Raw genomic sequence first — 25253 nt, 5'->3', positions numbered from 1 at the left:
AAGAAAACAGCAATAGCCTGCAAATATCTAAACACAATCATGGCAACTATCTAGGATGCAGTTCTGTGCAAAATGTGCTCCTGATTTAATGGAACAACCTGATTAATGTGTAATTCAGAGTGGGATTATGGCTACTGAGGTTGCTTTAAACTGCAACAGACTGGGACTTGATTAATTTTGCTAAATTATTCTGGCCATCAAGCCACAATGCTCAGATTCACTCTGTGCCAAAGGGTACATAAGGAAAATGTAATATTCATGTTTTCTGTAAATAATTTTGCAATACTCAATTTATAATCTATTAAACACTGCATAAAGAGTTGAACTGGTTTACTTCCGTGCTGTATTCCCACTTTAGCAACTGTGTAATGGAAGAGCTAAGGAACTAGTTCATTAGGATTCAGAAAGTGATAAAAGATAAAGTTTACATTTTATCATTATGAACCAGCACAGGACTTAATGTGAGCAATAGAAGGGTGGGCTTTTTAAAAGATAGAAATGATGGCTATAGGTCTTCAAAAATAACTTCCTAAAATCTACATTTATACCTTCCACTTTCGTTGTAGATCTCCATTAATCTCAACAAACGATTTGATGGATATTTTCTGCCTAAAGACCTATAGGTCACGATCTTGCGCAGAACTGAGTTTAAGCCCACTGATTTCAAGTGGTTTAACTATGCTTAATTCTGTGTTGGATTACAGCCATGTTTCTTTAAACCATGTGTCTGTTAACTCTGCTATTCCCTTCTGAAGGGTGAATATTGATATTTGAAATACCTAGAATATATTTACAGCTGTACAATACGAATATAATATACTTCTAAAAATACCACTATAATACTTTATCAACAAAAGTAACTAGGGTAGGTCTTGGAGTTGATTGACACCAGCACCCTGTGTTATAGATCTTAATGTTGAAGTTTGTCCTTCATTAATTCCTGTGTCCTATTCTTAACATATTTCATGTTCACATGTGCCTACTACTATCCAGGACGGTGTGCTGTTCTTTAATCTGTTAGGAAGATTTCCTGTGCAAGCCCTGTTGAAATGAATGAGTCTCATCATTTCAGTGAAAGGCTTTGCTTGGAGGCATTCCTCATTGCATGGTATAGAAGTGGGCACACCCCTATTCCTTCCACAAGGTAACTATCCTTATGGCTAAAACAAGCAAACTGTATTCGAATTCCTTTTTTGTGGAAGAAACGGAAGCATGTGCTGTGAATTTCCACTTCATACATGAGGGCGCCTGCATGACAGAGGGGAGGGAGCACTGCAAAGATAATACATGAAACAGGACTTTAAAAAAAAAAAGCTGTGTTGAATATGGGTGAAGAAAACCCATGCTATGAACACACACACACACACAAATGGAATGGGAAGCTTGACATATGCCATGTCTTGATCTTGGAATGTGTATGCTCTCTCTCTCTCTCTCTCTCTCTCTCTCTCTCTCTCTCTCTCACACACACACACACACACACACACACACAGATCAGATATGAGGATTTTTTGCAGGATAGATATCCACATAACCCAAACTAAACACATAAAAATATCATGTTGCTTTTTTAGTGATAGAAGAACTTTGAGACGCTGGCAGAGGTGAGGGTGTTCTGGGATATTTGTCCAGACTAATATGAAGCTTGTTGAAAGATTAGTACCTCATCAACAAGGGTACTAACTTTCAAATAAAGGCTGATTTGCACATATTGCTAAACCATGGTTTGTTTAGCCTAAATAAATTTGTTTGAATGGGTGAACCCAACCCAGCAAACAAACCCTGGTTTATTTTCTGCCAACAAACATGATACGCTTGCGAACCCATGACTTATTTTAACTATGGTTTGCTTTATGTGAAAGCCTTGCTTAAGCATGGTTGCTTCGGTACCCCACCCCAAATGCTCATCAAGCTACAAATCACAAGGCAGGGGTGGCTGGGAAACAAGCCAAGCTTTGGAGAAACACAAGAAACTGAGACAACTCATGGGTTATTAAATAAATCATGGTTAAAACCAACCATAGCTTAGTGTTACGTGCACACACACACAAAACCCCATAAACAGATAGCAGTTCAGGATATGTGGACTGCACCAACTTATTCAGGTACATAAAAAAACCTATAGTGCAGACACACAGCCTAACCTGCACACAAAGCTTCATTCAAAAATTGAGCTGGGAGTGGGGAGTGGGAATCATATTTCTACACATTTTCTTTGTCAAATTCACAAACAAAATTCATTGTAATATGACAGGCGACATCATTCCATCCCCCAGAGGCTATCATTTCTACACAGTCCTCCTCATCATAAGCATTATTTGGCTCTCCGTTGCTCCATTTGTTGAAGGTCTGCATTGGGGACCGGTCGGAGTAAACAAAATGGCCCTCTTTCTCTAGGTCGTTAATGCCAATGAAAACTCGGCTGAGGCCAGCTTGATTGATGTAAGCAGCAATTAGGCTATTAGTGTTTTCATCCTTGGGCATGCTCAGCGTTCCTCCCCTTCCTTGGCAGTAGAGCTGGGCGTCCATGTACCTCTTCTCTTCTTTCACCAGCAAGTAAGTCTTATTATCTGTCTCACGCACACCAGCAACAGCTGCGGGGGAGGGCAGTGCTGAAAAGTGAGCACTTGCATTTCTATAAACCAACTTAATGCATAGCACAATCAACCAGCGATTAAGCAAGCAAGATTGCCCCACATGCAAGGAAGGGGAGAATGTTTGTCTGGACATTCTTACCTTTTTTAATGAACTTCAACTCGGTCGTCAGCAAGGTCACTTGGTTATCCATTTTACCAATGGCTGTTCGTAGCTGGCCACATTCACAAGGAATGCCTGCAGAAAATCCATGTGCAAGTTACATATGGGCATTTGCACAAAAGATCTTGCACTGTTTGCTGGCCACCTAAAATAGTGCATATTTCACAACTTTTATCCATTAACTTACTATCCTCTTACTCCAGCCCTCTGGAGAATCCCAGTGATGCTCCATTGCAGGTATTGAACCCCCAGACCTGACTGCTGCTACATACATATAAGACAGTCGTTTGTGTTCAACATGGTCTCTCCCAACACAAAGGAATCACACGGGATGGTCTGTATGTCACAGTAAACCATAGTATGGAATAAACCATGTCAGACTATGAACGAACACCTTGCTGGTAGATGCTGCTCAGTTGCTCCCACTTTGCAGCCAAGCAATATAAACCACGAGGCCTGCTCTTAGCATTATATGCAAACCATCATTTGTATCTCCTGAACAACCATGTGTGTAGTAAGCCAATAAAATCTTGGCTGCACTCAAACAGGGCCCACAGCTTCCTGCAACTGTTTAGGATAATCATAGAAATGGCTGTTGAAATTCACATCCATTCACAATTGCATTCAAACTAAGATTCTGTCATGTCATCCCATACAAAGAAGGAATTATGCTGGGGTGGGGGTGGGGGAGTAACTGGTTCATAGACATGAGCAGAATTTGAGAGAGTGTAGTACACATAGGTACAAAAAAGATGACTTGGACCGCTAAGGGCTAATTCACATCTGCATGCATATCACTCGAGCTCAGTGGTTAAACTAATATTATGGCTGCTGAAATGTTCTATCTTAAAAACGTATTATACAAGCTTATAGAAACTATACATAATTTCACATTTATTAATTAGGACCTTAAATTGGATGTTAATACATTAAAACCAGTGCTAATGTGGTTGGTTTACCTGGATCTCCATTAGGACCAGGTGGGCCTGCATCTCCATTATCTCCTTTTTCTCCTATGAAAGGGAAAAATAAAGTTAAGCTTCTCAGCAGATAGCTTCAATCAGAAACAATAGCCTTTATCTTATACGGTACACTGACACCAGAATACTAGTTGTATGGGGTGTTTTTTTTAAAGCCTTCCCAATGCTGAACTATGCAAAGGAAACTCAACTTCATTTATTTGTCATGATCATTGCATATGGCTTTGTCGTAATCATGGTCAATCATCTCTTGTTCCTTGCAGAAAGAACCTCAAAATAATTTAAACAACTTTTCAGAAATAACCACCTAACAAATATTGAAAGAAAACATACCTTTTGAACCAATGGGGCCAATTTTTCCATGTCTCCCTATGCTCCCCTTTTGTCCTTTGTCCCCTGTTTCTCCTAGAGGGGGGAGGGCACAAAACAAAAGGCAAATTAAATGCAATTTTTTACATATACCCTCAGTAGTCAGAGAGTCTTGAGAGACGATGGAGTGTGCCTCGAGGGGTGAAATCAAACTGCTGTATTAGCAACATGGAAGTGACCTCCCTGGGGCACAAGCCTGGGCAGTAGCCTATGTATGGGGGTCCTGGGCTGCCCAGACAACCATACCCCCCTCTTGGCCTCACTGGTGTATCAAAAAATACCCAAAAACATCATGTAGTCTCCAGTCAGGCTTGCTAAAGACTAAAATTACGGTAGTTCAAGCCCCACTAGAATTAATAGATCATGCCCTCGCAACCACAGGTCTGAGATTACAGCCCTTTCATCTCATCTATGCTACGCAGACTGCACAGCTGATCTTTTCCCTGTATGCATTCAAAGTCTTTATTAACGAGGAGTGCACAGCAGCCTCAGGAAGATACCACGAAATAACTATCTGGAGCCTCACAGCGGGGGAAACAAGGTGGTTTTTCAGTTTTAATGGCAACGTTCTACAGCATTTTACAACGGAGCTGTGGCAAAACGAGCCTCTTAAAAAATTGGCTGCCTCAGCAAATTTTAATGAATAAGAGATAAATATGCACATTGCAGCACAATTCAGAGATAAATATTGTCAACAACACATCAGCATCTGGCTATCTTTTTCACTATTTGCCCAGGTTTTCTATTATGCATGCAACAGAAATGGTTGGAGGAGCTTAGATTCACTGTGTGTGCGCGCGCGTGCACGCACACCTTTAATGTATGTTATTGTTTGATAGCACCCAAAATGAGCAGAAGAATGAAAAAACATAGATTGTATTGTGTAGATCCCATTCCAGGAAGAACACACACTAGTATGGAGGTAGCCAGTTTACACAAGTTGCCTAAGAACCACCTCTGTATGCTCAGAAGCTCCCAGCAGTCTGTAGCAACCATGGATTCTGGTGAGCTGTATTCCAAGAACCTCCATTACAACCATCTTGTTTCTTATCTGATGCTGCAGGGAGAAGACCTGTAGTGGCAGATTGTAAGTGAACAAGCGGAACGTGCAAACATGAGAGCCTGAATGGGTTTTTCCACTTGACCAGTAGCTGCTACAGTAATCTGGAGGCTTCTGGGTTCATGGACGCTTCCCTCCTCAGTCTCAAATTGTTTTATAATGCAATCCTGTACACGTCTACTCAGAAGTATGGGGCTCGTGGCCAAGTTAGCATGTATAGGGTTGTAACCTCAGGCCCTGCCTAAGTCAGCCTGGAAAAAATGGTGAAAAGGACATGAAACAAATACTTAAGCATTGCTAGCAATATTTGTATCCAGTTTGTGCCTTATTGTGTTTATTTCCCTTATTCATGACAAATAGCTGAGACAGCCAATTTTTTTAAGAGGCTCGTTTTGTCACAACTCTGCTGTAAAAAGTGCAGTACAGCATTGCCATTAAAACTGAAAAACCATCTCAGTTCCTGCTGTGAGATACCAATACTAATTTTGTGGCATCTTCTGGCGGGCATACTTGAGGCTGCTGCAATGCTCATCATGAACGCATGAAAAATTCACAACAGACTAGATAACAGAAGCAACAGTCTCATCAGCCAACATTTTGGAACCCAGCTTGAAGCTCTCACCCATGTGTGGAAAAATTAGAGTGATTATTGTCTACCATACAGGACGCTTGTGTACATATGACAGGGTGAGTTGCATGTAGGAAGATGGAAGCTCTTATAACAGATGCAACCAAATAATCACTAAACTCAATACAAAATTGAGTTGTGTGAAAGGGTTCAGTGCATTAGACCAGTGGTTTTCAACCAGTGTGCCATGGCACCTTGGGGTGCTTGAATGATGATCAGGGGTGCCACGGGCAACACTGGCCTCTGTCCCTCTTTCCTTCCCTCTCTCTTCTGATGCCCTCTCGCATTTGTGCCTCGCAAAGGCTTGCACAGCTGTTTGTTGCAGTAGTCTTGGCTACAAGTTCCCCAGGCAAATACTGCTTCTGGGGCTGGTCAGGGGGTGCTGGCTGCCAAGAGCTGAGGTGGTCTCAGAGTGAGCAAGCAAGTGGGTGAAGGGGGCCCAGCCAGCCAGTCTGCCATCCCTTGCTGTTGAGAATAGATAGGCAAGTCCTAGTCCCATGTGGGGCAGTGTGAGGAAGCACCTCTCGTTGGGGCAGGCATGGGGCAGCTCAGAGACCAGGGGCAGCAGCAGCGGCTGCCCAGAGGACTCTCCCAAGGAGAGGGAAGAGGAGGCTGAGGTAACACTCCACACGGGAGGATGTTTGAAAAAGGGTGAGAAGCTGCCATCTCTGCAGACAAGAGATGAAAAAATTGGGCTCCTGAGCCCCATAGGGGTGCTGCAGAAAGAATGCAGTTGGTCAAGGGAGCTGTGGACTCAAAAAGGTTGAAAACCTCTGCATTAGACAACGGAACAATATACCGTATTTTTACGTCTATAAGATGCCCCCATGTATAAGACGCACCCAATTTAAGAAAAGGGGGGATCTATCCATGTATAAGACACCTCCAAATTTTGGACATTATTTTTTAGGGGGGAAACCTAGTCTTATACATGGAAAAATACGGTACTTCCAGCTAACGTGATCCTTCATGGACCTCTGGCTTAGAAACATCCCCCTCTTTAAACAAACAAACAAAAACCATTATGGAAATATCTTTCCTGAAGAAGAGTTCTGTTCAACCCGAGAGTTTGCATTATGCCTTCTGAACTGTGATTGATCTTAAAAAAGGACTTGTTTTTCAGTAGTCCTGTGTTTTCTGATCCTTGAGGTTCACTCATGTCTTTGGGTCTCAACATAAAGCACTTAAAACTAGTATCACTTATTGATTTAAGCCTAGACAGCTCTTCTGGCAAGCTGAAGTGTGCAATGGGAATTCAAAAGAAGGAAGGCAGGAAGATCCCCCCATCCGTAGACCTGTCAGAGGGTCACCTAACATTCTCTACGTTGGAACTCTATGCAGAAGCAACCTTCACTCTTCTTAGGAGTAGTACCCAACAGTAGTTGTTAAATTTGCAATTAAAAATAAATAAGAATAATAATCAATATCATTATTATTGATGGTGATGAAATCAGGTGCCCTGTGTTTTAAGATTGCTATTTACTGTTTTATCCAATTTCTTGTTAAAAATGGAACAATTATTGTGTGTATTCTTAAAAAAAAATCATAATGCAACAAAATTGACAAGTATAACATTAACTGGTATTCAGAGGTTCTTAACTATTTTTTCATTTCTTACAAAGCTATTTGCCGTTGTTATGGTGAGCTTGTGTGGGGGGGGGCAGAAACTTTATACCTTCTCTAAAGCCAAATGCCACATTTAGTTTTTGTATTTATTTTCTAACTACTCCTTCCAGGTCTCTCTCAAAGAGCTCCCAGTGCTCTAAGTCCAGAAGAAAGGTCAAATAAAAGGGGTCAGATAAATTGGTTTCTGGTGTGCAATTGTTCTCTCATAAGATTTCTTTACAATGAAAATAGCCTCTTATGTCTTTTTAAAAATACTCACAAAGAGCCTAAGTATTTTAGAACTTACAGGTCTGGCACAAATGGAATTACAGAAATGCTTGGAAGTCCCAAAGCATCATTATAAACATAAAACATTGCCAGATCGGCCAAGGAATTACTTTCACACAAACCTCCCCTTGCTCCAGGCATTACTAGGCCCCCGCAATATAGTCTGTTCACTCTGGCTGCTTCCTGAATGTGAAAAATACCTTTCCTGCTGGATCTTGGTTTTGAGAACCCTCTCTCACTCCAGAACTCTGCAAAAAGCAGAATTGAAGTACCTGCTCAATCAGCTGGTGCACACAGATCCTGGGAAGCTCAATCCTGCTTGGTCACTATCTCCCACCACACCTATAGGGCAACTTGAATAAGTGGGTGGGACCACTCATGTCACTCAGCTGACATCAGGTGGGGTGTTTTTTTTTTAAGCAACAGCCTGCCAGGCCAAATTGGTCTGTGGACCAGAGGTTTCCCACCTTTGACCTAGCCCAGTATCCTGATTCCAACAGTGGCAAGCCAGATGCATCCTGGAAGCCAACAAGCAGGGCAGTTGCATAGCATGGGTTGCCAGCACGCAGGGCCATGCGGAGGGAGGGAAACAAGATGGAGTATGCCTGTGTGTTCAACTGCCTAATGGCATCCGTGTCGTCCAGGAGATTGCAGCCGCAGAAATAAGAAAAGAGTCATTCTTGAGAGATTGCTTCCTGGTTCGCATGGAGAAGCAGTTTTCAATGGAGCCTAGCGACACCAGTGGACAGCTGTATCGATGCAGCACTGGGTGTTGAAATATTGCGCCTCTATCAATTTTGTGCCCGGGGCAACCTCCCCTGTGGCTCCCCGCCAAGCTACGCCACTGAGCAGGTGGTTTGTTCTCCACGACTGGTATTCAGACTATCTCTGAACAAGCTCTCGTGACAAATATTTAGGATTCATGATGAACAGCCATAATTCCCATATGCTCCAGGAAAAAATGTAGATGGAAATCATATTCAAACAAAGAAATATTTGCTCCAAGGGAAAGCAGCACCATTTCCACATAATTTATAGCTTCTACGGGTATAAGCGGCTTTATCTAGCAGCACTCCCTCTAGTGATGGAGGACAGGGCAGGAATTCCCATGGTTTTGATTGCATCACAGAAGATGGAATTATGATGCCAAGAAAACTTAAGGCAGAAGAAATGTTAGGTTCCTGCCTCTCAGTTCTTCCATTTCCTGATGCTATGAGCCTTTTTTTTTCTCTTTTGAGAACACTGGACCCAACAAGAATGCCAGAAAGCCTGATATACATGATTACCCTCTGCTCAGCACTAGGAAATAAACAGTTTCGTGAAGAGTAACCTCCATCACCTCCCTCTTTAAAAAATACTGACCTTTTTCTCCTGGAGGTCCAACTCGTCCTGGGCGGCCCGGGGCACCTTTCTCCCCCTTTTCTCCAGCATCCCCTGTTTTGTAGTTAAAAAAGGAGATACAATAACAACAACAACATGCTTGAATTCTCAATATGAACAAGCCTCTTGATTTGTAGTGAAAATTACAATAAGTAGTAGGAGTGGATGGCATTCAAACTCAGTGTAGATCCTCTGAAATAATTTTACAATTGATACCAAAGGGCCAACTCTGAGCATAACTGAGTGTGAGATCACTCAATGTCATTTGGGTGTCAGTGTGTGCATGTATGTCTAGATATAAGAAGAAGAACCTGGTGTCAAGGGTCTGGTTGGTTGTATTTGCTCAGCAATCTCGGCTTTTGAACTCCACCATTTTTTAAGTTTTCACAGAGGGATTTTCCAGATAAAAGTTGAAAAGATATGACGAAGAGTAGGTTTCTCCCCTAAGGTAATTACACTCAAGCCTGGTCAATGGGAAAAGGACAGAGGTGTAAAGGGAAAGAGTACGAAGGCAAGAGGAAAAGAACTGGCTAGTCAGAACCTAATGGGGTCTTGAGAGCGGCAAAAGAGGATAGAAAAAAAAGATGCAGAAAGTTCAGTTTCCGAAAACAAGAACAGCACGGTCACAGAACATTCAGATACATCAGGCATGTCCAACAGGTAGATTGTGATCTACTGGTAGATCACTGGACGTCTGCAGTAGATCACTGGTAGATCATTGGCTTCCCCCCCAAAGAAGCTGAACAACTGTGGCTCCCCTAAAAAAAGCTCAACATTTTACCTCCTCCCTGAAACAACTCAACAACTTTGACCTGAACCCCCCAAAAGGGGGTAGATCACTGCCAGTTTTTAACTCTGTGAGTAGAACGCAGTCTCTTGAGAGTTGGCCACCCCTGAGATACATGTTACCCATGCAATGGGAATGCAGTTAGTAAACTTCGGACAGAGCCTCTGCATTTAGTCATGGTTTCCATTCTGTTATCAACTTAAAAACAACAGCAACAATACAGGATAAGACATCCGGACACACACAAACACACTAATATAAAGCACTAGTAACCATTAGACAAATGCAACATTTAAATGGTACCATAGGTCGCTAGAAAGTGTAGCAGTGGAAATCTGGGGTGTTCTCAAATGTTTTCATTGATCAATAGCCCTCCTTGTGAAGGAAAATGTGGATAATGCACTGCTGTATATACAGTACATGCCCTTAGAAAAACTAGCCATGCCCTTAGCCACGGCTCCAATAAGGTTACCCGACATCTTTTGCCGTGAGATTTGGAGCCTCTGCCATAGGGCCATTCCACGTGTGAAGTGGGTACTTTTTTGAACTTTGCTGTAGCGTAAAAGGCACCTCACTTACCTCCTCCAGAAAAAGAAATATGATTGCTCCAAAGTACTAAGACTCAAGGCAGCGGAGAAGCTGAGGGCATGAGCTGGATTTCAGCCAACAGATGAAAGGCTCCAAATCTCATTAGCACTCCTCTAAGCTAGCCAGCTACCCCCCCTGACAGTTTAGATCAGGCACTGATGGCTTTTTAGAGATTTTATATTAGCTGTGGCCTTCGCAGGCCATTTTGTGCTTCACTGAATTTCTTCATCAATCTCCTTCACTATTATGATTATAGCTTCTAATTAGGTAGGATATTTGGAACCATGAGCAGATTTGGGACCCATCTCCCTTTCTTTCTCAGGCAGAAATAGACAGATAGTCCAGTGTTTTCTGATCATTTGATGAATATGAGATTGCTGGAACTCATTAAACAGTCAGACCTGTGCATGCTAACAACCATCACTGTTAGCATTTGTGCAACAATATATAGAAGGGCTTTCCCCCCTAAACGTAAGCTAACTGTTCATACTTTGTGTGGTTTTGTAGTTTTATCTAGTGCTAATGCTTTGACTTGACATAACAGGGAAACTAAGGTAGAGTGGTTAAGATGTTCTTCCAAGGTCAAAGAAGGCATCAGTAGATCAAGATTAATGCCCCCATCTACCTAGTCTGTGCTCTGCGGAATAGACTATTTCTTTCCATAAATATGCACTGTATTAAATCTAGTTAAGAGACAACCAGTCCCAATTTAACACTGAACTCCATTTTCTCCAAAGTGCTGTGCTACCTGTTTGAATAAAAACATCCTACAAAATTCAGACATTGCATTTGGATAGTTTCATCCCCAAAGTGTAGAAATCAGCATTTTTGCTTGGGCAATGACATTCTGGAATATAAAGGCAGAATGGGCAAGGTCTCTCTCTCTCTCTCTCTCTCTCTCTCTCTCTCACACACACACACACACACACACTTTCAGTACATATCATTCAGAAGGAGCAGCCACATTATCCTCCGCTCTACCTTTCCCTGTCTTCACTGCAAAAGACATTTGTCTTCCACTGCATAGTGCTTTAGGGGCCTTTCTCATACCTATATAATGTATGTACCATGATGCCAACAACCACATCCTAAACATTAAGTAGGGACTATTTCTGCAGGCGTACTGTACACGTGGCATAACTGTATACTACAGGCTTAGATTGAGTTGAATAATCCTTCCCTCTTGAACTGTGGATCTGTAAGGAGTACGGTAACTCGAACAAAACTCTGCTTCAAACTGCAGTTCCAAAGATCCTTTGTGGCACATCTGTAACGATGGCATAACAGCGATAGAAGCTTAAGGCACATATGTGCCCCAAAGGGGTACACACCGTAGATGTAAGCTGCTTTTTTTTTTTTTGCATGCTGCATTTTTATTGCTTGAATTTCTTTTATCATATGCATGAGAAGGCACTAGTGCTTACCGGTAAGTACACTGGGACAACAAATTAAACTAGGTAGCAATTGGCGAGAATAGCAATGCAAAAAAATGACGTCCTTATACTTTGAGAATGAAATGTTGAAGACATTGAACAACGAATATGTAAATTTCCTTCATTTGCTAAAATTCCAAAGCATGAATATTTAACAACTGCTGCAGCGCTTGTTAGGTGTGTTTATTCTTGTAGTAGTAGTAGTAGTAGTAATATTATTTATACCCCACCCATCTGGCTGGGTAAAAAAAAAAAAGTACTCAGCCATAATCCTTAAAGCATGGGATCTGGCATCACATTTCTTAAATAATTCCAGTTTATTTCAACTGGCCCTTTATTTACTTTCTCTCTTTTTTAAGTGTAGCGGCCTTAAGGTCAGAGGCAGAATGTTCTGGCACGACAGTTCCCAGAAAATGTTTTGGAAATGTTAAAGGAGGGCGAAAGGAACCCAGGGATGGTAGGCCAGACTAACTAACCCTAGGGAGAAGGAAGTCAAGAGACATGCCAAGTAGTTTCTCTGAAAAACATGTTCCGCAAGCACTACAACTGTTGATCCAAAAGGATGCTTCAGAGAGACTCTCATTCCTTGCGTTGCACCATCATAATAGGTTGTCATTTTTTTCTACAGGTGACTGCAGCTATGTCTTTAACAGCAGCTCAGTGCACAAACTTTAGAAGATGGTGCTTGTTTCCATGTAGCTTCACCTACTGATGTATGCATATCAGGTCATTGTTAAATGCACTGAAACAGCCATGTAGGAGACCTCTATTAATTTTTTCCTAGTCAGTAAGGTAAAGGTAAAGGGCCCCCTGACCATTAGGTCCAGTCATGTCCAATTCTGGGGTTGCGGCACTCATCTCGCATTACTGGCTGAGGGAGCTGGCGTACAGCTTCCGGGTCATGTGGCCGGCATAACTAAGCTGCTTCTGGTGAACCAGAGCAGTACACGGAAACACCATTTACCTTCCCATCAGAGCAGTGCCTATTTATCTACTTGCACTTTGGCGTGCTTTTGAATTGGTAGGTGGGCAGGAGCTGGGACCGAGCAATGGGAGCTCACCCCGTCACAGGGATTCGAACCGCCAACCTTCTGATCAGCAAGCCCTAGGCTCTGTGGTTTAACCCACAGCGACACCCGGGTCAGTGGGCAACTCTAAATCACCAGAGATGCAGTCCAGGATCTGGTGGAATTAAAGAACGCATCAGCTGATCAGCAGTGATCTAAGTGACAAATTCACTTCAAATATATAATGCAGGCCTAAAAGAAAATTCTACAGCATTCTTAACAAGTGATCTGGAAATGCAACTACAAGTTGGTTTTAGCACCAGTATGCATAATTCCAGAACAGGCTACGTCCCAGCCTATATGGAAATAGGAAAGCACACCTTTGTGCAGGTCCCCTTAAAATTCTGCCATCAGGAAATCTTCCAAATTTCACAACACTTTTCTCATTAGAATCCTTGAAGGGAGTGTGTGTTTGAATTTTGACAGGAACTGGGATTGTGGGAGGAGTAAAAAGTACGACAACAGTGCCAGTATTGGGCAGGTTACAGCAGGCATGGGAAGCCTGAAGCCAGATGCTCCTGGACTACAGTTCCCATCCTTCCTGACCAGTGGTCACGCTGGCTGGTGCTAATGGGAGTTGGAGTCCATCAACATCTCAAGGGCTACAGCATTCTCAGCCCTAGTTAGACAGAGAACTAAGGGTGTGGGTGTGCAGTGATGTTTCATCCCCATCCCCATTAAAAACTCTCCCAGGTCTTGCCTACAATTCCAGTGGTTTATTTCTTTACCTCCCTACCATAAGACTAAAAGCTCCTTTCCCCTACAGAGGCGAAGCCTTAGAAAAATGAGTATGCACATGTAATTTCATAGAATCACAGATTTGTTGAGTCAGAATTGAGCCCCAGGGTCATCTAATTCAACCCCATACAATGCAGGCATAACAGCTTAAAGAGTCCCTGACAGATGATGACCTAGTGTTTTTTTTTTTTAAAAAAAAATCACCTCCAGTGAAGGAGAGTCTACCACCTTCTGGGCTCAAGTTCAACTTTTTTATTCCCCATGTTCTGTGCATTAGTATAAAGACAACTAAAACCATAAATCAGGGGTCCCCAAACTAAGGCCCGCGGGCCACATAAGGCCTGAGGGACTTGTTTATCCAGCCCGCGGTGACCCCTGCCACCCGCTGCCGCCACCCACTCTTACCGGTGCTGTGCTGCACGGCTTCCCAGTTCTGGGTCGGAGGAGGCCCGTGCACATGTGCACAAGCTATTTCCGGTGCTCCTCCGACCCAGAAGTGCTCCGGAAATAGCGTGTGTGCACGCATATGGGTGCGTGCCCGCCGTGCAATCAGCGTTGGAGACACCGGCCCGAGGCACGGTAAGTTTGCTGACCCCTGCCATAAATTATTTCCTCCAGCTGCTTCCTTATTGATTTTTCCTGCCCATTAGCAAGTTCCTGTACTACTGACCCAGTTTCCTGTACACCAACTAAGTTATCGTCCCCAGTACTTGGTGTGTCCCCTGTCTTCTAAAATATTATCTCCCACTTTCAGGATTCAGTTTAACACTCTCGTGATGAAGTTTGTAAAACTCCTAGCAAATGCATTCTTGCCAACCGCTGTGAGGTACAACCCATTTTCCATTTAGCCAATGGAAAACACCTAACAATCCCGAAAGCAACCTCAGCAAACAAAAATATGAATGGGTGGGATGGGGGGAACTTCATTGGTCATGAAAATAGATACACCCCGTTACCTTTTAGGCCTGGAACCAGAATCTGAACAGAGCAGGATTCTTCTGCAATATGCTGAGCATATCCAGATCTTGGCAGAGACAGGAAGGCAAGGCTAATTACAGAGACAAAGAAAACCAGATCACTCTTCATAATGAGCTTGTCCCTTACTCCTAAAAGGAAAGAATGAATAAACAGTTAAAAGGAATTCCAAAGACTTCCAGTAGTTCCAGGCAGTGTTTGCAGTGTTCTACAGTCCTGTGCCTCCTACCTTTGCAGTAAGCAGCTTATCATGTACCTTGTGTTATGCAGTATATAGAGTTCCGCAGGACGTCATTTGCTTAACTGTGCAGAAAAACTATATCGGGGCTGTCGCGGGCCTTCGCCCTGTACAGCCCACCCCCGGACGTTTTACGGTCTATGAGTGCTGCACCAACGACAAACAGTCCCCAGCATGCAGCCCTTCAGACTACTGGCTGGATCCTGCTTACTTCATTCACCACAGACGAGGATATTGTGAACTAAAAAGATGTTTATTGCGTACAAAGCTTGTGGTTGCTGATAAATAAAAGGTTGTTCAATAAGCTTAAAACAGTTGTCCTATACCGGCCTAATACCTCTAAATATTACCGGCCTAATACCTCTAATAGTAAACTAAATATCAATAACAACGCGTTTCACAATCTCATTATCCTCTCTGCTAACATCCACCTAAGACTCTAAACTCCCAGCTCTATCTCGTGACTCACACTGCTCAACTCCAACTCTAACTCCCCGCACTTAACTTCAACTCCTCCTGCCCACACTTCAACTCCAACTGTAACTCTAACTCTGACTCTAACTGCCTTACTGCCCACTGGGAGGGGTGTTTTATACCCAGGCTAAGCCCGCCCCTGAGGGTTCTAACTGTCAGAACACTTAACCCCTACCTGGCATGAGGCTAGTTCTCCACATACCTCCCTCCTTTTTAGGTTTGTATCAGAGGAGTTACTAGCCAAAGTATCCCTCTGATACAAACAACATTTTTAAACATTAACATAAACAATACATTTTATAACTCTTACCTATTTTACCTAACTATGGCATAATATTACCTCTTCAGTAAAAGTACATATAGTTGTGAACATTATATACAATAGTTCATGCAGCATTAGGTCTTTATTGCAAGAAAAACCGTAACTGTCCATTAACCTTTGTCTTTGGGTCTTCATTCTAAGGCGTCTGCGATGATGTTTAGGATCCTTTCACGCTCCTTATCGTCCTTAACCGTTACAAGACGTATCTTTCTCGGGGCACCAGTCTTTTCTCTGCCAAACGTGATGGGATGTAAGCTGTCTTCCCTGGCCAGATGACACAGTCCCATTCCAATCTCTGCACTCGAGGCGTCTGTAACGATTGTGGATCCCAAGCTGGGTAGAGTCCTTGTTTCTCAGGGCCAAAAGCGCTCTTAGTTCAACCTCTCCCTCCTTCAGGATCTCTGTTAAATGTTTAAGCTCGCAGACTTGTACACACATCTCCAGGTCATCATAAGCTGCATAAACACTGGTTGTCTGGCTTTTAAATGCACTGGGAACTATTTTCAGAAGTTTGTGTATATCTTCTTTTTTAGTCAGCTTGCTGAAGCTTTCTAGACAAGCGTGATCACCTAATAAAAATAGGCTAAAAAGCTCTGATTGCTTATTGCTCATAGCAATCTCCCTTGTTGTCAGTTCATCTTTGGTCTGTATTGATTTATCAGTTCCCACTTCGAGCAATTTGAAGACTACTTTTTTATGCCTTTGACGTGGTAGCCCTGTTAATGCTGTGTAACCACATTCATTTTGGACATTTATTTGCGTTGCATGAGCAGCAGGGTACCCATCCTCCCACCACACAATCTCTAGTGTAGGAAACACTTTCACTTTCATAGAAAGTCGATGGGACCCCATGCCAGCTATAACTTCCAGTACGTCTTTCTTTCTATCTTTCCAACTGATGAGTGGTTTATCATAAATTTGACTAGTTGTTCTAACTGATCTCACAGATAGGTCACTGGTCATATTGCAGGTAGACACTCCTTTACCAATATCACAGGCTTTTTCAACAACGTGACTATTGTAGTCTAGATTGGGTTCATGGTTTAGTGACTGGGTTGGGTTTATCATATTCACCTGCATGACCCGCCTCCCTTCACCATGCTGAATTATATTGTTTATATCATTCATTTTTGGAATGATCTTACAAGGACCTTCCCCTGTCAGTTGTAACTTGTCACTGTTTACTGGTCTGATTAATAAAATATCTTGTCCTTGTAATTGGCAAGTATGGCACGTTCGACAAAATAACTTTATTTGCTTGCCCATCCCAGGCCAAAAGAAATTTTGGGACACCCTTTGTTTGGTTCTGGTGATTCCCAAGTGACCTCCAAAGATACTGCCATGTGCATGTTGTATTATCTTGGTTCTGAATTCAGTAGGTACTATCAGTTGCCTGTGGATCTCATTACCCCCTCTATTAGGCTTTAAAAGAATCTCCCTGTATAGCAACCCATTGTTGACTATAAACCGCTCCGGGCTTTCAGGGGTTAATACTGTATTCACGGCTGTGGCTTGAAAATATTTCTGTAAATCTGTATCTAGTTTCTGCTTGGCTGCAAAACTAGCTGCTTGACTATTTGTAACTGGCATTATACTTGTATCTTGTGTCAGTTCAGCAATTGTATCAGGCCTTTCCTCCTGAGGTAACTGTCGCAGTTTTTGTGCCCTAGTTATTACAAATGCACTCTGTACATGGTCAAGGAGATCCCACCCGATTAACATTGGAGCTGGGATTTCTGGTGAAACTGCTACTTGCCATTTTCCAGACCATTGTTTATATGTCAGATTAACTAATGCGACTGGCAAGATTTCTGGCTGTTTTGATATTCCTTTTAAACTGATTGTTTTGCCTTTAATAAAGTCTTCTGGCTTTAACAAATCAGGATGTACAATACTAATCTGAGACCCTGTGTCTTTTAAGCCTTTATATTGTTTACCATTCACCCAAATTTCTTCTCCTGTTTTGTGTAATAGCATGTCATCTTGTTGAATTATATAGCACCTCACAACTTGGGCCACTGGTAACTCATCAGCCTCTGACTGGGCCTCGGTTGCCGTGGCAACCATGTTGGCAGTTGGCTCTGTCTCTACAGTTTGGACACAATATGTCTGCTTCTGAGGGATAGTATTTGCACTCCTAGTTCTGAGTTCAGTTCTACAGTCCAATTGTCTATGGCCTTTTTTCCCACATTGCCAACAGATTAATTCAGGCCTTTTACCCTCACTATATTTATTTACTTTTCCCTCAGTCCCCCCCGTTGTCATAGGCGTGTTATGGGGAACATTTGCATTGGCGGGAAAAATTTTCTTGGCAGTTTCTGTGGTAAACTTTGTGGGCTGTTGCATTCTCTTAAACTTATTTGTTTCCCACTGTTTGTCCTTATATTTTGGGGCATCATAAGCGTGTTCTCGGATTTCATTTATTTCATCTGCCAGATTAGCAGCTTCCAGGATGGTTTTAGGGCGTCTTTCTTTAATTAAATACTTCAGATGACTATTAATCGTGTCATAAAATTGTTCCAATGCGATCACCTCTTTTATTTTTGCCACAGAATCGGCACCCTCCTGTTCTAGCCACTTGTTTAAATAATTTGTAGTTTTAGCTCCTAGTTGAGCAAATGTTTCCTCACGCACTTTTTTTATTGTTCTGAACTTTTGTCTCAGTTGTTCTGCAGTAATTCCGAATCTAACATAAACCAACTGTTTAAATGCTTCAAAATCTTTAGATTGATCAGATGGCATTTGAGAATAAATCTCTGTTAATGTTCCACTAATACGCGCTCTCAGTATTTGCATTTTCTCCTCATCTTTTACTTCAAAATCTTCGCAAGCCCTCTCAAAAGAAATGATAAACGCTTCAGGATCGTCTTTATCTTTGAAGTCAGGGAATCTTTTTAAATCCACCCTGCTAGGATTTTGTGTGGAACTATTGTTGTTGTTTCTATTTTCTACAGCTGATAATTCAAGTCTTTTCATTTCTAATAAATATTCTCTTTCTTCCCGTTCTCTTTCTCTCTCAATAGCTAAGGTCATTTCTTTCTCTTTCAGTTCTCTCTCTTTTGCCTCAGCTTGGAACTTTAATTCTCTCTCTTTCAGTGCCATTGCCTCTCTTTCTCTCTCTCTCTCTCTCTCAATATTTAATTCTCTCTCTTTTGCTTCAGCTTGTAACTTTAATTCTCTCTCTTTCAGTGCCATTGCCTCCCTTTCTCTTTCAAAATCTAGCTTTGCTAGTTCGATTTTCAAATTAAATTCCTTCTCAAGTTTCCATTTTTCAAATTCCTCTGAGGCTTTAAAACTAGTCCCCTCAGCAGGATTTTTGTTAACTGTTTCAGTACTGGTTTCCTCAATCGGGGAAACCCCATTTTCTTCTTCAGAGCTTTCTACTTGTGAGTCCCTAAGAGCTGTTTTAGTCTTTCTAGGTGGCATTTTCTATTTATTTGGTGGTATTATTTCTGTACTTAAATCAAGGATGTTTCAGTTAAACTATTTCTTCAGGCTCAGTTTCCACAGTTTAGGTCCAAAGTCACGCCTAAAGTTACCTCAGTGCACTTTGTCCAGCGTACTTTTCCGACCTCTCACTATAAACCTTTCTGCCTGAAATAGTTTCAAACGCAAAGTATCTTTGTAACTCTCTCACAATCTCACAGTCTCAGGCGCTATCACACTACACCCTAGGGCCAGGTAATTCCTCTCTGAATTCCCCTTCTCCCTTTCCAGGTGTATGCGATCCCCTTCCTGACTAGATTGTAGAGTCTCACAGAAGTCTGCTTAAATCCTCTTTAAGCCTCACACTTCTCACAATGCGTCACCCTTAAATCCTTCTTGTACCTTGGCACTTCTTGCCAACACTTTAGATCTTTGATCTCAACGTGACCACCACTTTATGACAATCTTTCGTATCCCGACGCTGCCACCACTTTAATGTCGCGGGCCTTCGCCCTGTACAGCCCACCCCCGGACGTTTTACGGTCTATGAGTGCTGCACCAACGACAAACAGTCCCCAGCATGCAGCCCTTCAGACTACTGGCTGGATCCTGCTTACTTCATTCACCACAGACGAGGATATTGTGAACTAAAAAGATGTTTATTGCGTACAAAGCTTGTGGTTGCTGATAAATAAAAGGTTGTTCAATAAGCTTAAAACAGTTGTCCTATACCGGCCTAATACCTCTAAATATTACCGGCCTAATACCTCTAATAGTAAACTAAATATCAATAACAACGCGTTTCACAATCTCATTATCCTCTCTGCTAACATCCACCTAAGACTCTAAACTCCCAGCTCTATCTCGTGACTCACACTGCTCAACTCCAACTCTAACTCCCCGCACTTAACTTCAACTCCTCCTGCCCACACTTCAACTCCAACTGTAACTCTAACTCTGACTCTAACTGCCTTACTGCCCACTGGGAGGGGTGTTTTATACCCAGGCTAAGCCCGCCCCTGAGGGTTCTAACTGTCAGAACACTTAACCCCTACCTGGCATGAGGCTAGTTCTCCACAGGGGCTTCTCAGACTTCATCAGAGAGTCTTTGCAAAGCAAAGAAATATTCAAAACCTCCCAAGTGCAACTGAGAAAAGGGGCCTTTGCCAAGCCAAAGCTCACTCTTGTCCTCAGCCCAGGAAAAAAGTTCAGACTAACAGATCAAAAGAAATGGAAACGCAAGGCTGAAGAGGTTTTAAGGTTCCCCAGGGAAGGAGGGTGAAGAGAGAGGGGGACTTGCACACTACAGACAACACAGCAGACAGTCCTATACTGCACTGATTGGGAGGAAAAGGCTGGCAGCCAGTCTCCGAGCCCAATCAATGCATACAGTGGGAGAGGTCAGCTCACGGTTCCCTTAGGGAGGCCCGAATTGCATTTTCAAAACCGCTATGAGAGTTCAACCGAGGGAAATGAAAGCCGCTTAGGAACAGATCCCAAGTACAAATGCATTGGGTGAGATGAACCTAATGAAAAAAACTGCCTTAAATTGTTTTGTTTTCCACTGCTTTTCTTGTTTGCAAGCTCAAGAAGAAGAACAAATGTCAATTTCCTCCTGAATTAGCATGGGAAAATGGATTGGGGCTGACTTGGTTCTAGGTGGCCTCCACTGAATTCTATGAGATAAAAGAGGCACTGGCATCACTAATGGCAGGGGATGAAGATGGAGTAGGGTTTGGGGGAAAGGACTGGAACTCTCTGTTCTGCCTCCACCTGTCAAAACTGGCGCGCATTTAAGTAGTGTATATTCCTGAGAGTATATTCTAGAGAGGCCCAGCTCGCTAATCCTAGATCTGTAGAGGGCTCAGTGGAGTTACTCACTACTGTGGCAGTTTCTTGATAAACTTGCTTTAAGGTCTGAACCCTGACACCGAAACAGGCTTCAGGACTAAACTCTGCCTCCTACTAAACCCTCCTACATTGCTTTAACCATTGTTCTTCAGCCTGTCAACAGATGTTATTGAACTACAGCTCCCGTCATCCTTTACCATTGGCTGGGGTTGATGGGAGTTGAAAAACAACATTTGGAGACCCGAGGTTGAAGAATAGTGGCTTAAAACATTGTTTGCACGCAGCTGAAATATTATGCGAGCAGTACATATGGAGAGCTGCACTGCTGCCCATCCAGGATGGTTAAGAATGTCCACAAAAATATAGATTGAATAATGGGGCTATTGGCTCACCATCATGGCTGCAGGGCTCAAGGTGTCCAATAACCACTGATACCTAATATTAGGCCTGGCCATGTGATGGCTGAAAAGAGCAAGAATCAACTTACTTTTCCTCCTTGCTTTTTTTTTTTATATATATATATAAGAATTTATTGGCATTTTCATAACAAGACATAAACCCACACCCACACCTACATATATAAATCAAATACAAACACAAATACAATTCTTCTTGTTTACACACTTAAGAAAATGTTCTAGTTCCAAATCTTGACAGTTGACTTCCCCTGCCTTCTCTCTTTCGGTTTTAAATCCATATTCTACTTTAATAACATCATCTCTCAAAAAATTATATTCATTTAAAAAAGTTCGAACCTTAAACATAAATCTTAATAACAATTCTTTAAATCTTAACAAATTATTCTTATATCCAATCTAAAATATTCTTCTTTCCCTTAAGCTGCTGCTAATAACAAAAAATTTCAGAATATCCCTTTTCTTGTTAAAAATTAAAATAAAACTTAATGTCTTAACCCTCCGATTTCAGATTACCATAACAAAGCAGTAATATTCTATACTTGACACAGTTCACCCTATCCCCCCTCTGTCCAATGTCCTTCTCCTTCTTTCACCGGAACCACTCCTCCAATTGTCCTCTTTTCTTGTACGTCCACAGAACCAGACACAGTCCCCCACAGACCTTGCATCGAGCATCAGGATACACTGTTCATCTTCTCTTGGCTTCTCCCATTCAATGCTGCATTCTTCTATTTGTAAATATCTTAATTTCTTGCCCTTCGCTCCCGAGCTCACACCTCGGGGGCTTGATATAACATTCCTCTCCGTCCTCGGGCTGCCACCACCGACGGACGCTTCTTTTTCCGGGAATCGCCATGCCATCTCGCTCAGTTTTTTAATCATCTCCTTCAGCTCTTTGCCAAGGCTTTCTTCCATAGTATCGAATATCTGAAAGGTCTCCTCTGTGGGAAGTAGATTTTTCTTCATATCCCCACTCAAAACCTTCAATTTCTGATTAAGCAGTTCCAGTTTCAGTATAATAATCCTTTCTTCATCAGTTAGTCCAGAGTTCAAAACAATTTCAAAAACAAAGCCCAACATGGTGAGGACGGGCATAGGTATCAAATTTCAGTTTCTATTTCGATGTTATCCGTCATATAGCAGTGATTTTCCACTTCGGTTCAGAGTTTTCGCAGCCATTTTCTCTGAGACCAGGGCGCAAAGACCAAAACTTTCAAATGGAATATTCTCCATCCTCTTCCTCCCCAAAGGGAGATCTATAAAGTCTCACTCATAAAAAAACTTGACAATGTATCCATCCAGTAGCAACAGCATCACAATCCGTTATTTTCTTGCCTCCGAAGGGAGACAGGCAGACTTCCTTTATCTAAAGCCTCCCGGGTCGTTAAGTCGTTAAGTCTTTAAGCTCAGCAGTAAATCCAGTTAATTACTCACGACCTCAGGGCTTCTTTTCCTTTCATCTCTCAGGGAGAACGTCGTCGCTCCTCACAGCCAGTTCTCGCCGCTTTTCCGCCCGGTTGGGGCATTTCCCCTAATGGCCCGGCTCCGCGCTCCCTTCACCCCCACTCCCCCTTTACAGGGGGAACGAGGGAAGGGTGCTTAGCCTAACGGGCCCGCCGGGGAGCCCGAGGCGCAGGACGCTCTTCCCACGCCTCACCGGAGCCCCGCGTAGCGGTGGCAGGGCTCCAACCCCCGGGCTGGACTGGGTCGCCTCGCTGCCGAGGCAACCCAGCGACCGCCCGTGATGGCGACCTCGCCGGAAGTCTTCCTCCTTGCTTTTGTAGGAGCTGATCACTGCCTTCTTTAAATGCATCCTTTCCCAACCTGGTGCCTTTCAGATGTTTTGGACTACAACTCCAACCAACTCCAGCAAGTATTGATGCACTGCCTGGGGCTGAAGGGAAATGCAAGCCAAACATCTGAAGAGCACCAGGCTGGGGGGGGGGGAGATGGATTAATCCCAACTTCATTTCTCCCCCCCCCCCGGGTCTGTTAGTTCCCTCGGCCCCACTCCACTTCCAGAGCAGCTTAACATATCATGCTTGCTTTCTGCAAATGGGAGATGAGGAGAAGATTGCTAGGAGCAGAGCCCTGGATCCTACCTCCTTTCATTTATAGTCTTCTTAGCCCAGGTAGCTCCCATCAGCAATGGCTACTAGACAGCGCCCAGAACTGGGAGATTAATCTGAGGTGACTTGGGTACCTCAGAAATACCTGCAGTGCCATCGCAGCATCTCTCACACACCTCAAGAGACCATTTAAGGGATCTTTATTTATATTTTTTCCCTGTTCCCACATACATTTGTTCTCCTCTCCTTCCACTTTTCAAATCTCCACAACTAACCCTCCCCCCTGCCGCAGCCATTATTCTTTTCTATTCTCCTTTGACTTGACACCACCACCAACCCTACTCACCCAGCATCCTTCCTCTTTTACTCTTTTTTAAATCTTGTTTTTGGGGCCTTTCTACAAGGCCTTTCATCCCCCCCCTTTTGTGTTTCCATAGGTATTTCTCAGAAGCAGAGCTTAATTCAAGTCAGGACTTCTTAGAACCACCTCCAGAGTTCCTTTCAAGCATTGGGCTCCATTCTGGAAAACGAGCAGGATGCCTGTGAGAGTTTCTCCCTCAGCCCCAGATAGTTTATTCACAGCCAGCAACCACTCTTGGAATCATTTCCCAGTCAGAGGCTATAATTTTATAGGCAGGCTTGAAGCCTGTCACTTTTTAATTAAGTACTGCCTGGAAGAGGGTGTGTAGAGGCCAGCTCAGGAAGGGAACCCACCAGAATCCACCAATGAAAAGAGCGTTTTCCCTCTCCTTGCTGCTGTTTCCATCTCTCCAATCTGACTCTTAGAAAATCTCACCGATTCCAAAAGTTTCCAATGTTTTTTGCACCCATGCAGATCACACCACGCCTTCCTCTAAGATGTTGGCCAATACCATTTAATTACTGCCACCTTTTTTTCCTGGCAAGACTTAGCTGTCTTTTAACAGCAGCGTGGCAGGCAAAAAATTAAACCGAGCATATTCAATATACCTTACTCTTTTTTTTTTAATAAAAAGAAAAAAGAAAATCAAACAGTATTATTTTTGCGGATCAGCAATGTGGAGAACAGAGCTGCCATCCTTTTGCAATGCTAGAAGGACATAGTACAAGCTGGGAAAGGTTTTGCTTAGCATTTATTCTGTGCTATTTCCCCCTTAGAATTATTAGTTAGCTGCTGTGAAGAAAGACAGCTCACTTTTGGTCTGCTATCCCTCAACACAAACTCTACCCTATGAGCTTACTTTACACTCTCTACAGACTGCAGTAAATATTCAAGTGACTACTACACCGTCTGTAAAATACACTGCAGCATGCGTGCTTTTCAAAACTGTTAAAAACTAAGGCCAGAAACTATACTCCTGTACTGAACATAACATGCTCTCTCTTTAGCTTAGCTTCCATTAAAAAAAAAAAAAAACAAACGCTACACCACTGTTAATCCAGCCTTACGTTTACCACCCACTCCACTGAGCAAGTGTATGTGGCCCCACAATCTATCTGCTTATCTCAGGCTTTTGAAGCATCTCCTACCTTACAGTCGCTGAGAAAACAGGCACCGTGGCACAAGCTCTGCCTGGAGGGACACTGTGCAGATGAACCTCATTGCTACTATTTACAAAAGCCTGATAGTTTTTAATTTGAAGCGAACTCGTCTCCTGCTCTTCGGCATCCAGCAAATCAGACCCAACAGTTGCAAGCGTTATCTATAAACAGCTTCCTGTTTGAAACAGCTCAGCTGTCCAGCAGGACAGTAATTAGGAGCAAGATGTGTGGGAACGCTACAGCGACCCATGATGTAAGCTGCTTCTTTTGGCAATGCG

The 25253-nt window shown here is 42.8% G+C and overlaps 1 protein-coding gene across 2 annotated transcripts; it reads right to left on the bottom strand.

Moving 5' to 3' along the window:
• COLEC11 (collectin subfamily member 11) lies at window positions 1–25253 on the bottom strand. 2 transcript variants are annotated; one of them, XM_033143048.1, is made up of 7 exons: window positions 24964–25253; window positions 14637–14786; window positions 9050–9121; window positions 4071–4142; window positions 3717–3770; window positions 2737–2832; window positions 1–2612 (listed from the first exon to the last, which is right to left on the bottom strand). In XM_033143048.1, exons 2-7 carry the CDS (start codon window positions 14764–14766, stop codon window positions 2203–2205), a joined length of 834 nt encoding a protein of 277 aa, XP_032998939.1. In that variant the 5' UTR covers window positions 14767–14786; window positions 24964–25253; the 3' UTR covers window positions 1–2202. The 2 variants fall into 2 exon arrangements, with proteins under 2 accessions (XP_032998939.1, XP_032998940.1); XM_033143049.1 differs by having other exon boundaries at window positions 1–2594; window positions 24964–25251.

Source organism: Lacerta agilis, chromosome 3, assembly GCF_009819535.1.
Source record: "Lacerta agilis isolate rLacAgi1 chromosome 3, rLacAgi1.pri, whole genome shotgun sequence".
Classification (NCBI taxonomy): domain Eukaryota; kingdom Metazoa; phylum Chordata; class Lepidosauria; order Squamata; family Lacertidae; genus Lacerta; species Lacerta agilis.
This window is presented reverse-complemented; position numbering and strand designations above follow the sequence as displayed.

Excerpts from the sequence above, each read along its gene's own strand:
- COLEC11 (XM_033143048.1), bottom strand. The coding sequence starts at position 14,766 with ATGAAGAGTGATCTGGTTTTCTTTGTCTCTGTAATTAGCCTTGCCTTC. Across the intron at positions 9,122-14,636 it reads TCTGGTTCCAGGCCTAAAAG|GGGATGCTGGAGAAAAGGGG; the intron begins GTAACGGGGTGT and ends ACTACAAAACAG. Across the intron at positions 2,833-3,716 it reads TGGTCCTAATGGAGATCCAG|GCATTCCTTGTGAATGTGGC; the intron begins GTAAACCAACCA and ends GATTTTCTGCAG.